The sequence below is a fragment of the Phalacrocorax aristotelis genome, chromosome 22 (genome assembly GCF_949628215.1).
Source record: "Phalacrocorax aristotelis chromosome 22, bGulAri2.1, whole genome shotgun sequence".
Lineage (NCBI taxonomy): Eukaryota > Metazoa > Chordata > Aves > Suliformes > Phalacrocoracidae > Phalacrocorax > Phalacrocorax aristotelis.
In genome coordinates, this window is record NC_134297.1 from 161,865 (window position 1) to 176,814 (window position 14,950).

Sequence of the window (14,950 nt, forward strand, 5' to 3'; positions counted from 1 at the left end):
GGATTCTGGCACAGGAGACGAGTCTAACTCGTCTCTCGGCCACCAGAGCCCGGCCTTGGGTGGGCTCCCCTACATGTCCCAGCTGTATTTGGGCTGCTCTGCACACGGGGCCCTGCAGAGATGTTTGCTTCACTGCCTCTGGTCTTGGTGCATCGCCGCTGTCCAGAGTGGCCTCAGGCGAGTGGCAAACCAAGTAGAGGCTGGGGTTTGCTGGCACTGGAGCTAAGAGGGAGCCTCTGCCCCTGCCACCCAGCGGGGCCAGGGCCCGTCGGGCAGCCCACTGAGCCCGCCGGCAGCAACGCCTGCAGGGCGCAAAGGGTTAAACCATTTAGCGAGGCCACCAGCGTGATAAATGCAGCCATCGGCAAAGCCGGCGCCTCCCACTGCCACCCGGGGCTCGGGCTGGCTGGGGAGCGGGAAGGTGGCGGGCGGGGAGGACTCTTATCCTGATACGGCGCCTTCCTCCCGAGTGCGGGTTTGGAAAAACTGAGCAGGCAGGGCTGGCTCTGGAATCGCAGCGCCTCGGTGACACAAAGCCAGCAGATCCCTCGCCGAAAGGACGGGCGGGCAGCCGGGTGGGCTCGGCCCGGCGCCCTCGCTGCGGGGGGCGAGCCCGGCACGGCGCAGGCAGGGCTCCCCCCACAGCACCGAGGTTTCCCTTCCCCGTGGCATTCCCGGCCGGCTGTGCAGGCAGAAGCAGGCCCCAAAGCGGGCTGCGGGGGATTTTGGGTCTGTGCAAACAGGCAGGCGGCTCTGGCTGCTGCGGTCACGTTCCTCGGCTCCCCCTCTGCCAGCCTGCTGCCAGCCTGCCCGCAAGTGGCCTGCGCCACTCCGGTCCCCGCCTGCCAAAGCGGACCCCCAGAGCAGCCTCAGCACGTACGGTGCACTCCACGCGCGCGTGCAAAGGCGCGTCGCAGATGGGCAAATCTTCGCGCGCGCGCACGCCAGCAACAAGTGTCAGAGGCAGCGCTGGGGCAGCGACACTTTGCAGGCGTGCACGAGCACGTGCAACCACGAACAGCAGGAGCAGAGCGCAGCGTATGGGTGCCAGCCCTGGAGCCACGCTGCACACGCAGCACCAGCAAGTCTGTGGTGCATCATACCGGGGAGGACGAGGTAGGTAAGGACGGCGCAAGAGCCGCTTCTGCCGCGCCAGCTACTACAGTCTTACAGCGAGGCAGAACTAGGCGCAGGGTAATCCCTCCATTCGATTTATCTACTCAGTACCTTCATCTCCAGAGGACTCCTGGAAGCTTGGTTGCTGCAGACAGTCAAGCCCTCCCTCAGCGAGTCGCACAGCAGAGATCAGGAGAGTTTTCAGAGAGGTCACAAACCTGACACAAATTCAGTTTTATTCAACGTCTCTGTTTGTATTTGGGGTGCCTCAAAATCGCCACTCTGTAAATGGGGTCGTAACAGGAAAAGTCAGCCAGCCGCTGCCTTGCGCCATCTGCCAGCGCGACAAGACTTGTGTCGCGGGTAGCCTGGACTAGCACTTGCTACCCTCGTTCCCACACGGGCAGCCTCCGCTCCCGAGACACTCCGGTGCGCCTCGGTGCGTGCGATGCCTCAACCACGCAAATCCCTCGCTGCGGGGAAGAGCGTCTCCCCCAGCGCCCCAGGGGCAGGCCCGTTTGCGGGGAAGCAGGGCGCGCGCGCCGGCACGCAGGGCCGGCGCAGCCAGGCTCACCTGCATCACACGCAGCCGCCCGGCCAGGCGCGTCTGTCCCGCGTGCTCCGGAGACGGCGACGGTCGGAGCAGAGCCACAGGCTCTGCTTGCGCGTCCAGGCTCTGCTCCCGCTTCTGCTCCCTGGGCGTCAGCCCTCGCCCTCCCAAAACGCGCGCGTCTACGCGGCGCCGACGGCGCTTTCCTGCCGGAGGTGCCGAGCACCCCGGCGGGCTGCCACCGCGACCCGACACAGCCTGGGGCTGGCACCAGGTCCTCCCCGCCGGGACCACCCCAGCGCAGCACCTGGTCGCTCGCCGTTGCGCCCGGTTTCCCCGCCGCGCTCTCCATGCGCCTGCCCGGGGCCGGGGCGGCCCGGCTCGCTCGGGAGGCTGCCGGCATCCCCCCCCCGCCCCGCCCCCCCTTCCCGGGCAGGGCCCGGGGGCTCCGGCCGAGGGGACCGGGCGGCGGGACCTCCCAGCCCGGCCCGGGGGGCGGCGGCGGGGGGCGGGGCCGGCGGCGGGGCCCGGCGGCGCCACCTGCCGGGCGCGGGCGGCACTACGGCCCCGGGGGGTGGGGCCGGGGGCTCCCTGGCAGGCAGGGCACGGCCCCTCCCCAGGCCCCCGGGGCCCTGCTCCCCACCTCCAGCCGGGGACGGGGCGCTTTCTCTACCCGCAGCTCGGTTTTCCCCTCCCCACCCCCCGATGCGGCACCAGAGCTGCAACGAGAAACACTAGAAGACACGTTGCCATGTTGGATTTACCCTATTTTTCACTCTCAGGCGATGCAAAGGAGACGCGTCTCTCTCCCCATTACAGAGGAGCAGCACATGCTCGGCAGAAGAGGATGTTTTAATGAAGGGGAAAAGGAGAAGCGGTGGCTCCGGCAAAAAGAAGTCTCCAAACAGGGCTTTAACATCCAGGTGTGAAAGCAAGGAAACGGGATGCCGCAGCAGACGATGCATCCTCATCCCTGTGCAAGGATGCCAAGAGCTAAATGAACCCTCCGTCCCCGCCTGCAGCAGTAGCTTACAGCTGGCACCTGAACCATTAAGTCACACCTTCCTGCACAAACAGCCCCTTCAGACGTCGGTGTAACAGGTACCTTAGTGCACTTTACAACCACCCTTTACACGGTGTGGGCACTGAGAACCACGCGTCACAATCTTCTCCCCCGGGGAAGGCAGCGCGAGGGGTTGCAGGGGAGCTGCGTCCCTGGCAGCGAAGGCTGGCAGAGCCAGAACACCAAACGTGGGGCTCAGCCTGGCCACAGGTCAGCCGGATGCTGAGGCGCTTGGCCAGGACAACACAGAGGCAGGAACTGGATTTAGACAGGTAGGGATGGAGGGAGGCTGCCAAAGCCCCGTTGGCTCTCTAGCGGTGTGACTAGATGGGGCAAGGAAGAGCAGAGGCTGGAGCGGTGAGGCTGACGCAGCCTAGCTGCCAGGCCCGCTACACGTGGGATGAGTAACAGGAGACCCTCCTTAGGAGAGGCTTGGGGAACCTCTGCTACCGCTCCTTCCTCTATCATATGTAACCTCTCCCCCAGTTTAAGCAAATATGCTGTACTCAAAAACACCAAGGCGTAAGGAAGAAAGCAGCCAACAACTGACAATTTGTTAAGATGCAGTATCGCAATTGCTGGCAGCGTTGGGTGCACGCTCTTAGTCTACCAGGCCAAAGCACAATTTTCTTGGACAAAGCAAAAGGCAGCAAGAAGGCGACAGCGCAAGAGCCTGGAGCAGCATCTCCTCCCTGACTGTCCCTCAGCCATACGGCAGTCACGACACCAGCTTGGTCTTTGCAGGAGCAGGCAGGAAAATCCCGCGGCTACAATGAAGGGCACAGCGTGTACCACGCTGGTGCTGGCTTCCCAGGCCACCAGAGACAACAGTGGCCTCAAAGCAGGAGGCCCTCGGGGCGAGCAGGCAGGCTCACGGGCAGTAGGCATCCGGGACTCCCTTTCACAGCTGCGGGACGCAGAAAAGACCAAGCTAAAGACCACATAACGCAGAATTGCTTCATTCAGCCCCTAACAGTCTCGCCATATTTCCCCAATTCCTCCCTCTAACCGCTGCCTTCATCCTAGTTATCAGGAGCCTTGCAAGCTTCCCCATCCTCTGGCAGCCGCAGCTCTGTGTCCAAGCTGGAACAGGGGAAAGGGACGGGGGAAAGGGAAAAAGGAGTTTTTCCAGAAGCCAATGAAATGCAACTGTGCACATAGTTCCCATGGTAACAGCAGGATCCAGGGGAAGAAAAGGGAATGTAAATCGGATTATCAAGGGGATGAACGGGGAGGGACGAACAAACCGGTTGCATCCGCCAGCCCAGCGAGGCCGCTCAAACACCCCCTGCGCTGCGTGCCCAAGTACCGGGTCCCCTCCTCACCGTCACGCCTGCCCGGAGAGCTCCCTGTGCAGCGGGTTGCGCTGTTCCAGAGCCGCCCAGCCAGGCAAGGGCCCCGCAGCACGACAGGGCTCATGGAGGTCACCGAGGGAGTCCGACCGCCACCACTTCCAGCCCAGAAACTTTCCCCCGGGTGGAGCAGCGTCCCTATAACTGATGTAGTATATTACTTTTACTGTCTGACATCTTAACCCTAAATGAGAAAGAGGCTCAAAAATGCCCGGGGTGGGGGTATCAAAGAGAAGTAACTCACAAGACCCAAGATTTTTGCTCCCACACCCACAGGGGAAACAGAGTGCTCCTCCGTGACATTCTAGCAAGGACTCGCACTTTGCGGAGCAAATACAGTGAAATCAAGGCGGCTTTGAATAAAGCCAGGAGAAGCACAGCAACTCACATCAGATGGATTTAAACCAGCACATCCAACAGCAGCAGACTCTGTTCCCCAGGGTTCTCAGGCTAGGGAACGATCCTCCCAGCCTGAGAAAGGACTACAGCATCTCGGCCGCTCTCTAGATCTGGCTCTCCCTGCGCTGCTTCAGCTGCTCGCTGCACGCTCTCTCTGCCGGTGCTTCTCAGCCTGGAAAGGGTTAAGTCTCAAAAGCATCTCCTGGGGTTTTGCTACTTCTTTTCTGCTCTGTTTTATTTCCTCAAAGACAGAGATCAGCTGCCTGGATCTGGCATGACCTCGCAGCAGAGCCCGCAGCCGCCCTCTCTGCAGCACAGACCGCCTGCGTGCGTGGAGGGGGGCACAGGAGGGACACGCAGATTTGCTGCGCTGGAGCCCTTTTGGAGATGGGCATGAATATTTCATGACAGGGAGACGATGCTTCAGCAGCATCACGCAGATGTGGATTTGCGCTGCGCTCTCAGGGACACAAAAGGACAGACCCGGGTCAGCACTCGCCGACTCCCAGGGAGCCCACCGAGAAGAGAAGCACCCCCAGGGTACAGGGACCTCCCCTGCCCACATTCGCTATCTGCAGGGCCAGCCGTGCGAGGAGCCACCGGCGGTGCCAGCAGCTCCCGCGCAGACCTGCCATCCTCTCCCTGGCAGCAATAGCCCAGCAGAAAAAGCTGCATGTTGGCTCGAGCTGGGGACGGGTAGAGGGACAGCCCTATCAGTTCCCAGGACACCCATAGTACCGCCCCAGAACACAAATTGTAACCAGATGGTCGTTCCTAACTGGAGCCCAGGCTTCCAGAAAGGCACAATATCCAACTGGGACCAGAAGAGACATCTCAAGGGGGGCCAGACTGCATTTGGCACAAACTACATAGATGCCCTTTGATTCGGGCGCTCAATACAGCTTCCTCCATTCAAAAGGGGGACGAGGTTTGAGATCCCTGTTTTGACTCTTTGCAACATGTAGAGCGGGTCCTGCCTAAGCGACTCTGAAAGTCCGGCCTAAAAGCAGCACTTCTGTCTCCAGAGCACTCCAGAGTAGTGGGCAGAAAGAAAACCGACCAAATGGCACAATGCAGGACTGCCTACAGCAGGGCTAAGGTCGTCGCTGAAACCCTCAAGCATGATCTAACAGCAAAATTATCAGAGGTATAGTACCAAAATGTATTTCTATGGGCAACCCTGCAGGGAAGGAACGACCAGCCACGCTGGGGCAAGTCCCCCAAAATCCAGCCGTGCAGCAGCGATGCCAGCAGGAGGAAGGAGCAATATTTCAGCAAGGGGAGCCTGCGGAGGACCACAGCTCTGGAAGTTAATTGAGACAAAGCTGCTACACTTTTCTTGGACATGAATTTGAGTGGGAGGTGTTTGTTACTGCCAATGCATTTTTCCTCGTACACAGTTCTTCCACATGAGGTTGCACCGTTAAGTGTTGACAGTTCATCTGTTAAGATTGGCTCTAGAAACCAAATGTTCTTGAAAATAGAGAGAAACATGCTGTGCTTGCCCTTCATCTTCCCAGCCATCCAGCTCCCAGTACCACAGAGAAAAGCCACGTGGAGCAGCCCACGTGCACACGGATGGCCCAAGAGCGGCTGCGTTTAAAGCACTCCTCTGCGTGAAAGGTGCAGCGGGCTGAGGAACAAGGAGAACTTCCCCAAGGATGGCAAGACTCGGCAAAAGGGCGGCACGACAACGTCAGGCTTGTTTCTACTGACAGTATAAGTTTGCAAGGAAAGGCCCTGCAGAAGATCTGGGGGAAGGGCTCTTCCCAATATTTCAAATTCCTCTCCCACTTTGTGTTTTCTTTTTACAACTGCATTTCTGTGCTACGTCCCATGGCAGCTACCTTGGGCTCAGCGCAAACGGTGAGCCTGCTTCTTCAGAAGGATCCCGTGGCCAGCAGGTAGCACTGGGACCACCACAGGCTACGAGCCCTGGAAGAGGACATCCCTGCAAAGAGAGGAAGATGATCTTCCTCCAAGGTTACAAAATCTTTTCTTCGGAGGAAGAAAAAGAATAAAATAAATAGAAAGGCCAATGCAGCCTCCTCACTTGACTCCCTTTAATTACTAACCATCTGGTTTTGAGAAGAGCTGTCAACCAACGTAGAGCATTTGGCAAGCTTCCTCAGCTGCTGCTCTCCTAACTTCAGTTCTTCTTGGAAACACTAAGCCCTGAGATGCCAAAAGGAAATGAAAAGAAAAGCACAAGAGAGAGGGCGTGAGCAAAGCGGGAGAGCACAGATGCAGTACAACCTAGCAGACAGGGCGAGACATTCCCCAGTCCCGCTCCCAGGATGCGGAGCAAACCGCAGACGCTGCTGGCCATCGATAGCCGGGAAACCCCTCACCCAGCCAGCCACGCGGGAAGAACTGCAATACTTCAAGCACCGTATTCAAATCCCTCCACATTTTCCAGAAGTCAGGCTGCTCAGTTCAGCATCCCGGCCCGACTCCAACTTAGGCAGTGACTTTCTATCTTCCTAAATTCCCTCCCTCGCTTGAATTTTGTCTTTGCCCCACCCACCGTGCGACGGCACTGTGAGCCTGCAGTTACGCGTGCTGCTCCAGCACGGCGTTCGTCCACCAGGGTAGATATGGACAATCTTACAAACCACATTCTTCGTGCTTCATGGACAAGGGCCATGGCGCTCCCCCTCAGGTTTTGCCCGGATCCAGCACGGTGCCACGCTCTGCTCAAATAGAGGGGTGCTCTTTTCCCCCGGGAAACCCGCAGGTGCAAAGGGAGCCTTTCACCTGGCTTTTGGAGGGAGCGAGGCGGTGCGCTAGCCATTCTGCTCTGCAAGCTCCCAGGCTGCCTTGCTCTCCGAGCCACAGCAGCTCAAGTCCTCAGGCATGCTCTGCCAGCACAAGCCCTTTTGCTCTTTTCAGGGGAGCAGCCGCACTGGTAGCGAAGCCGGGCAGCAGGAGCGGGGCTGCAGCATTTTTGCGAGCGCTGCCTGCCTCATTAGCATTCAGCACATGGCTCAGGCAGCTTTTACATTACTCCTTCCTGACTCTGGGACCTCGTGCGCGAGTCAGAGGCTTGCACATTTGCTTCCCTGATCCCCGCGAGCCCCCAACACATGGCAAACTACATTTTGAATGGCTCCCTTAATTTCTGCGTGCAGACAACCTTCTTCTCCCTTTTGCAAAGAAGCAGAGTCATTCTCTACTCCCCCAGACAGCACCATATGTACACGGACCACCATCCTCTTTTCTCACAGACCTGTTCAGGTTTCGCTATACCCTCATATTTCGCAATACCCTTTTGTGTGCAGGCACCTCAGACTCCCCTACACTCACCCCCCACACACTCATTTCCACCCTGGTTCCCATACGGTGCTTCAGCTTCCCATGAAGCAAGTGTAGAAGCCAGCTCCCTCTCCCTTCTCCAGACCCACGGTAACGGGGTACAGGCACAGCTGAAGGAGCGGAGCATCCCCACATTAAATATGCTCAAGACAAATGGGGCAGATATTGTTTCCCAATGCATTTCCGCAAATCTGTCATATGCGGCAAAGGAGTCCAGGGCCTAAGCCTATGAGATCCTCCTGCTACACCTGCCCTGACGCTCACCAGCCTGTCAGGGCAGTAGGGCCGTAACCTCACTGACTCCTGACCCGTGAGAAAAAAAGCAAGCATTAAATTCCTTATTAGAGCATCTGAAACCAGCAGGGACCCGCACCCGATGAGCGTTCTCACACATTTCCAGAGGAGCAGGTTTCAGCTGCCCTGATCTGCACAGAGCTATGAGATATTCTTTCTGTCTCAGGAGCTGGATGAGACTTGGGCTCGGCTGGGATGCCCACCGTCAACGGGGCAGCTGGATCTTGGGAACTCTCTCACGTCCACTTCTAAGAGGATGGGCACGCTGGTCTGACACTCTTGGGACCCCGGGCAGGGAATGGGGAGGCACCCAGGCAGGTGACAGAAACACACATGGGTCATCGGGCACGGACCATCTTCCTGTGAGCCTCGACTGGGCCAATTCACACCAAAGGACCAAAAGCAAAAAGCTGTGGACACCGTTCCTCTTTTGGGTTTCCCAACCGCAGCTGGGGAAGACAAAGCTTTTCCTTGAGCCTATATGCTCCACTCCAAGCCACAGGAACCTCTGCGCAATACTTCCATCTTCCACGCTTCTCCTCCAAAGCCTTTCTTCCTTGTCCATTAGCATTACGCAAAGCGCCCAACCACCAATGCCAACGCGACTTCAGGCACAAATCCATCTACTTCTCCGCTCCAGCTCTTAATTAACACGTGGACTTTAATTACATTTCCCATTTTTGTGACAAAATGTGTCTCTCTCCTCCACCTACCCCTCCCCAAGATCATTACATGAGCTCTAATAATAATCATCATCATCCATCTACCCAGAGAGCGAGGCGGGGCCACCTGCTCTGTCTTCCCAAGCTACCCCATCCCACCTAGCCTCCGGTCACTCATTCCTCGGAGAGCCACACACCCTGGTCCCGTTCCAAGGGAGAGGGGTGGAAGCGCTGCTAACAGGTTGGCACAACATATTGCCAGGGCTGAATGATGCCTGCAGGCTTTGGCTGCAGTGAAAGACGTTACAAATCAAGGATGGACACAGAAACAAAGACGAATCAGGGAGCGACTGGGGATTCTCTTCCTAAGGATGGGCCACCGTCCTGCTGAAGCAGCTCAGTCCTCACTGTTTATACAAGGTGCAGCAAACACAGGCTGGTGCACAGAGCTATGGAGTAAAAAAAACCAAACAAAAAAAAAAAGGAAACACTTTCTAACAAACCTCCCCTTCCTCACTGACCCAGCCACTAGATAGAAAAGCAATCACCTTAGTGAATCACAAGGCATCCATTTCCCAGGAGAAAGTGAAAACTGAGAAACTCCTCCCTATCCAGCCAGGTGGGAGCAAGCAAGAGGCTGATACACTTTACACAAGCACGGACCTTGGCGCAGTCAGGCTTTCATGAAGCTCAGGCGTTTGCCTAAAGGTAACTCAGACTGCCACAAGTCCGGGAACCTCCCCCAGATGCAGTCTATCATCATGGGGAGACTGAGCCCTGCACAAGATCGACCTGGGATTTGCAAGCTCGAAATCATAAGCAGCTCTCAGACCGAGCACTTTATCTGAACATTCAGAATTCACCAGTCAGCCGGTGCCTTTGTCCACTTCCAGAGGTGCGGGAAACCAGATTTTCCTAGTTGTTACTTTACAGGCCAGACCTTCAGTGCTCCTCAAAGACTTAATCTCTAGCCCTCCTGGCAGCAAAGAGTAAGGGAATACTGAGCTGAATATCAAGCTACGCAGTGTTTGCTGTAGCTTGTGGGCAGACCGAAGACAGCGAGCTGCCCACCTCTTCCATTGCCGAGCTCCGAAGAATTAGCAATACTTCACAGAGCAGACATGACATCAGGCTCTTGGGACACAGACAATAACACAAGGGCAGCACTGAGGCGACTGCAACACAAAGGAGATATATGAAGGGCTAAAAGTATGGCCCAGACAGAGTACGCAAGGCAAGGACTGCACGATCCAAACGTACAACCAAGCGCATCGGGCATAACCTGGACGGACAGAGCTCACGGCAGAGCTCTGTGCACGACGGCATCTCTGCTGCTCGCAGAAGCCCGAATCCCTCCTCATAGTCCAATGGTGCAAGAAAACCAAGTAATTGACGGAGCAAGAGAGTGTCAACAAACACAGCAGAAGGGAGACGATGTCCCTTTAAATGTGACTAAAGTGCTGTCAATGGATCTGCCATGGTAGAGGAGTTAATCCCCCCCCAGCCCCTCTCAGCCACTGTGATGGGATAATTAGATGCGAGGGCTCAGCACAGATGATGCTCCAGTTGCTTAGCAACTAATGGTTTCCATGGAAACGGCAAAGCACAGCCTTCGGAGCAGCAAGTGAGCAGTGCAGCAGGGCAAGGAAGGATGCCTTAAACTCCTGCACTGATCCTCTCCTCCAGAGTCACTCGCAGGCCTTGAGGTATTAGGGGAGCGAGAAGGGGGTGCCTTAAAGATACAACATCCCTGTTTCAAGCAGCAGTAAAAAGGAAAGGGGTTTGGGGTTTTTAGACTAAACTTTCAGTGACATGGTCCTCCTGATCTCGGTGACCCTCCACTAGCAGGAAGAGCAAGGCTGAATCACACAGAGCGGTCTTCCGCAACGGCGCGTGCCCCGATACACAGGTCGCCCTGCTATAAGCAACTGAATGCGACGCCAGCCTTGGTTCTCGCACCCAGGGGCTGAGAGGTGAACACACACACACACACACAAAGGCGTTTCTGTTTTCAGCACTGTCCCATAAGAAGCCACGCACAGGCATCCAGCCAGGCCCCGAACCGGCAGGCAAGGGGAGGCTTCCTCTCGATTCTGCAGCTCCACAACACGTACAGAAGTGACACTGGCTATAAAACATGAAGAACCTCGCCAGAATAACAGAGAGATTAGATTTATTAACCTTAGCCCAAGTCTGTCATCTGGTACTTCCTTCAACATGACCAATTCCTGCTGCTTTACGGTGGCTGCTCCCGGCACCAAGTCAGCATCCCACCATTTCCGAGCATCGCAGCCGTGACCCACATCTCTTCTCACCAAATACCGCACGTGCTGCGGCGCAGCTGCACTGCTGCAAAGTGCACTCTTGCCATCTCGTGAGCTAAGCAGAGACAACCTCTGTTTGTGTTTTGGTAAGAGCGCTCTGGGATGCTTGGGGGGGGTTGCTGACTCAGTGCTAGGTGGTCTTCACCCCCTCATATGATGCAGGGGCGGCCTCCATCCCTGCCTGCTTGCACGTGTTAAAGCTTTGCAAACGCCTCAAGCCCTGGCGACACAGAAGGGGGTACAGAAACTCGCAGCACAAAGACAAGCCCTGCTTTCCTACCCTCCCCTCCAGCCAGCCCCACGCTCGTGACGGGAAGCGTCCCTCGCAGGGACGGCAGCAGACTGCGTGCCTTGGGCACTGGCTGCGGCCACGCGCTCCCCGCTCTTCTCTTCCCCTTCCCACCAGGGAGGGGACTGGCAGCACGTGCTCCGCTCTGCCGAGTGCCATCTCTTCTTGGCAGAAAGCACGTAAAATGGGGAATAGGGCAGACCCCTCCCTCGGGCAGCAGCTGAGCTGGGAGGTGGCACGTACTGCTGGCCAGGGGCAGCCAGCCTGGGCTCTGGGACCCCCTGCATGCACCGGTCAAAGGCGCGAACGCAGAGATGCTCTGCGGCTCCTTTCTCCCCTCGCTGCGCGCGTTACCTTGCCCTCCCTGCAAACCCGGGGGATGCCGGCTGCGACACCCAGGAGGGGTGAGGCATCCTGTTGGCCGGCTTGTGCTGACGGCTAATTTAGCCGCAAGCGAGGTCTCCTCCCTGGAGCCCTGTCCTGATCCACCCGGCACTTCAGGAAGGTACCGGAGCAGAGTCGCCAAAAAAGTTGCGGAGCATTTCAGACTCTGTCCCCTATGGCTTTCAAAGGGGGAAATCAAAGGGAAGCGCTGCGCTTTGTTCCGCGGGGGAGCGGCGCGAAAGGTGAGTGGCAGCGAGCCCGGCAGAACCGGTCGCTTCAATCGTCCGCCAGCTCACCTTTGAAGTGGTTTTAAAAATCAGGGAGGAGGGGCAGAGACCCGAGTTCAGCTCTTTTACTGCAACTTCACAGAATTTGAGGATGTGGGGGGTAAGAGGCTGCCTTTGCCCCACCAGAGAAATAGCGTATCTGTTCAGAGAGAACAGAACACGGCTAGTAAAAAAGGCTGCGATGCTCATCAAGTACGTCTGTTGCATCCTCGTGTCCTGAGGAGGCTACGAACAGCTACGACAGCACCAGCATCTACCTACGTTACCGATGAAGACGTAGCCAGGCATCCGCAGGATTAACTGGACACCCGGACACGGCCCCCCGCCTGGTGCCAACAGAGCAACCTACTCTCACCAGCCCGCAGCCTCCTCTGCCTTTGCGCTCCCTGCCCTGCCCACCCAACGTACTTTCCCCATTGCCTCTCTCTAACAGAAAGGACTGGTTTTAACCCCGGCCCACGCAAATCTCGGGAGCTTTTTCTGTATTACAGTCACAGCATCAGCCACTTGCTGCAGCACGGGGAGCGCCGACACAGCGGGAGCAGCACTGTGTGAGGACAAGCCAGGCGCCTACCGTACACGCCATGCTAGGAAAATGGGGAAAAGTACCAATTACTTAATTGGAAACTAATATCTGTTCTACCACAGAACCACCATTCACAAGCCCAGAGTCCTCCCGCAAAGCCCGCTGAGCTTGCTTCTAAACAAACACCGCCAGCTGGGCAAAGCCAAGACAAGAGCCGATACCCTCCTATCACCACGGACAAGCGGACGTCACTCTACAAATGCAAAGCTTTCAGGGGCTGCGGAATACAAGAGCCGTTCGAGCCAGGCTTGAATAACAGCTCTGAGTCAGAAGCCAAGTTACTGAGCTCCCCCGTCTTTAGGGGAGAGAGCGAGCTCAGCTCCAACACCTTTCAGAAACAGGAGCAAATGTAGTTTCTCTGCCTTGCCAAGAAGGCCGCGCACGACACGTTCACGCGCACACGTGAAGCCGTAAGCCTGGCCAAAGACATCTACATACACCTTGCACGCACAGGCGGAAACCACATGCAAAATTCAGACAGCCCGAGAAGCAACTGAGCGTGTTCACAGTTACGTCTCGAATCTGAAGTGACTTTTCTCTTGATTTCCTAAAGCAAGTCTTCCTTAGCCTAAAACACCGAGAGCTGGGAACCAGCAAGGAAAGAGAACTGCGCTTGCGCCCCTGACCCCCACCTGCATCCTTACAAGGCTTCCCTGGCGTTCTTGTGGTTACGAGGTGTGTGGGAGTAGGCAAGACCAGTTGTCAGTAAAACTGTCCCATCAGTTGGCTTCTGTGCAGGTGACACTCACCTGAAAAGAGCTGGCTTTGAAGAATCCAGGCGTCCTGAGCCAAGACACCTCCAGCTTGTCGCCTCTCTGTATTTTCAGCTCCGTTCATGATGCAGATAGAGGTGCTGGCCACTTCGACCTGCACACGTCAGCAGGTTCTCTTCCAACTTCTGTTTCACCTTCCGAAGCTAGAGGGGGGCCAAAAAATGTGACAGCTTTAGGAGACAAGCGGGAGCTCTGGTTAAACAGTATAGCATAAGGAATCGGCAGCCTTGGACTTCACCTGCCACAGATTGGCTCCATCAGTCTGAGCAAGATCCCTCTCCCCTGGGAAAGCAGGGGTAGCAAGACAGAGCTCGGGGTCACAGGGCTTTCACGCAGAGTACGCAATATACAAACCCATGGGATGGGAATTCAGTAAGTGAACAGCCAAAGGCAAAATTAAGGCCTTTTAGCCTTTTCTTATACTTAAGGGAAAAGTCTGCGCTGGCACCGTATATATTTAAAACACTCTTAGGCTTCAAGCTGGAAACCAACGCTTTGGCTCCTGTTTTTGCTAGTTTCATCGCACCACAGGGTCCTCCCTGCTTTACCTGTTGGTATTATAGCAACACCTCAAACCTCTGCCAGTAAGAAGTAAATGTTTTGACATGGGGGAATGCTTCCCATCCCCACAGCAGAGGCAGGAAATAAGAGCAAGCCCTTTACACATCTTTTTTGGGGGAGAAGGGTCTAAGTACAAACTGCTCAGGCCTCCTCTGGGTGGAGCGCTACGTTATATTACATTACAGCCTATCCATCCCCTTCCCTTGTGTTACTTACCAGTCCCGCAGGCCAGCACAGCCTCCTCTGAGGACACAGAGACCTGGGGGAAGATGGGAGAAAGGAAGCTCTAATCAGCTGCAGCCAGCTGCTGCTAACAGCCCTGGAAGGTCTGCAGCTGTTTCTCATCTCCTTCATTGCTCTGTAGTAGCTTTTGCTGGGTGGCCCCCACCTACCTCCGGGGGCACCGGCTCTGAACCTGCTGCAGGTGAATTTGACCACTCCCTGCAAAATGCCAGCTCACGTGGCCCCTCGTACGTAGCTAAGCCACATGCTCCGGTTATCCTCCTGCAGCTCTGCCAGGCTGCTCTTCCAGGGCGGCTCCTGGAAAGTGGCACAGAGAACAGGGTCCTTCCCATGGACCAGACCATCCCCGAACATTCTTCTGTCTTTTCTTCACATCGGTGCCTCACATGTTGCTCCCCCTCACTTTTCAAAAGCCACACCTGGCTGAAAAGCAAGCTGCTCGAGGTACTTCATCCACGTGCAAGGTCTAGCTAACCCAGGATTTCTTTTAACACACGCACACGCACACCCCTGCCCAGATACTTACGTGGTTCTAAGATTATTAACGTAACTGCATCCAGTCTAGCACCCTTGTGCAAGTTTATTGTCGAAGTACCAAAGGTTACATGGGTAGGCGAGGCATCAACTGAGGGTTACTGTAGATGATCACAGGCTTAATGAGTGACTATGCCTCAGCTGATGCATACGCCACTGCGTAGAGAGTTTCACTCCAGGTAGAAAGGGGAAAGCAACTTTGTGGTGCGACAGGTCGA

General features: G+C 56.4%; 1 protein-coding gene across 4 annotated transcripts in view; it reads right to left on the reverse strand.

Moving 5' to 3' along the window:
• BCL9L (BCL9 like) overlaps positions 1-14,950 on the reverse strand; it is an 80,226-nt gene that overhangs the window by 58,701 nt on the left and 6,575 nt on the right. For 2 of the 4 annotated variants that reach the window (XM_075116168.1, XM_075116169.1), the window contains 2 exons: positions 14,172-14,214; positions 13,371-13,537 (listed from right to left, as the gene is read on the reverse strand). Coding sequence is in view for 1 of the 4 variants with exons in the window: in XM_075116167.1 (XP_074972268.1) it covers positions 1,691-1,696 (6 nt within the window). In the remaining 3 variants the exon portion in view is untranslated. Of the gene's footprint in view, positions 1-1,690; positions 2,151-13,370; positions 13,538-14,171; positions 14,215-14,724; positions 14,741-14,950 lie in introns of those variants that run through there. The other 2 variants (XM_075116170.1, XM_075116167.1) reach the window with 2 other exon arrangements.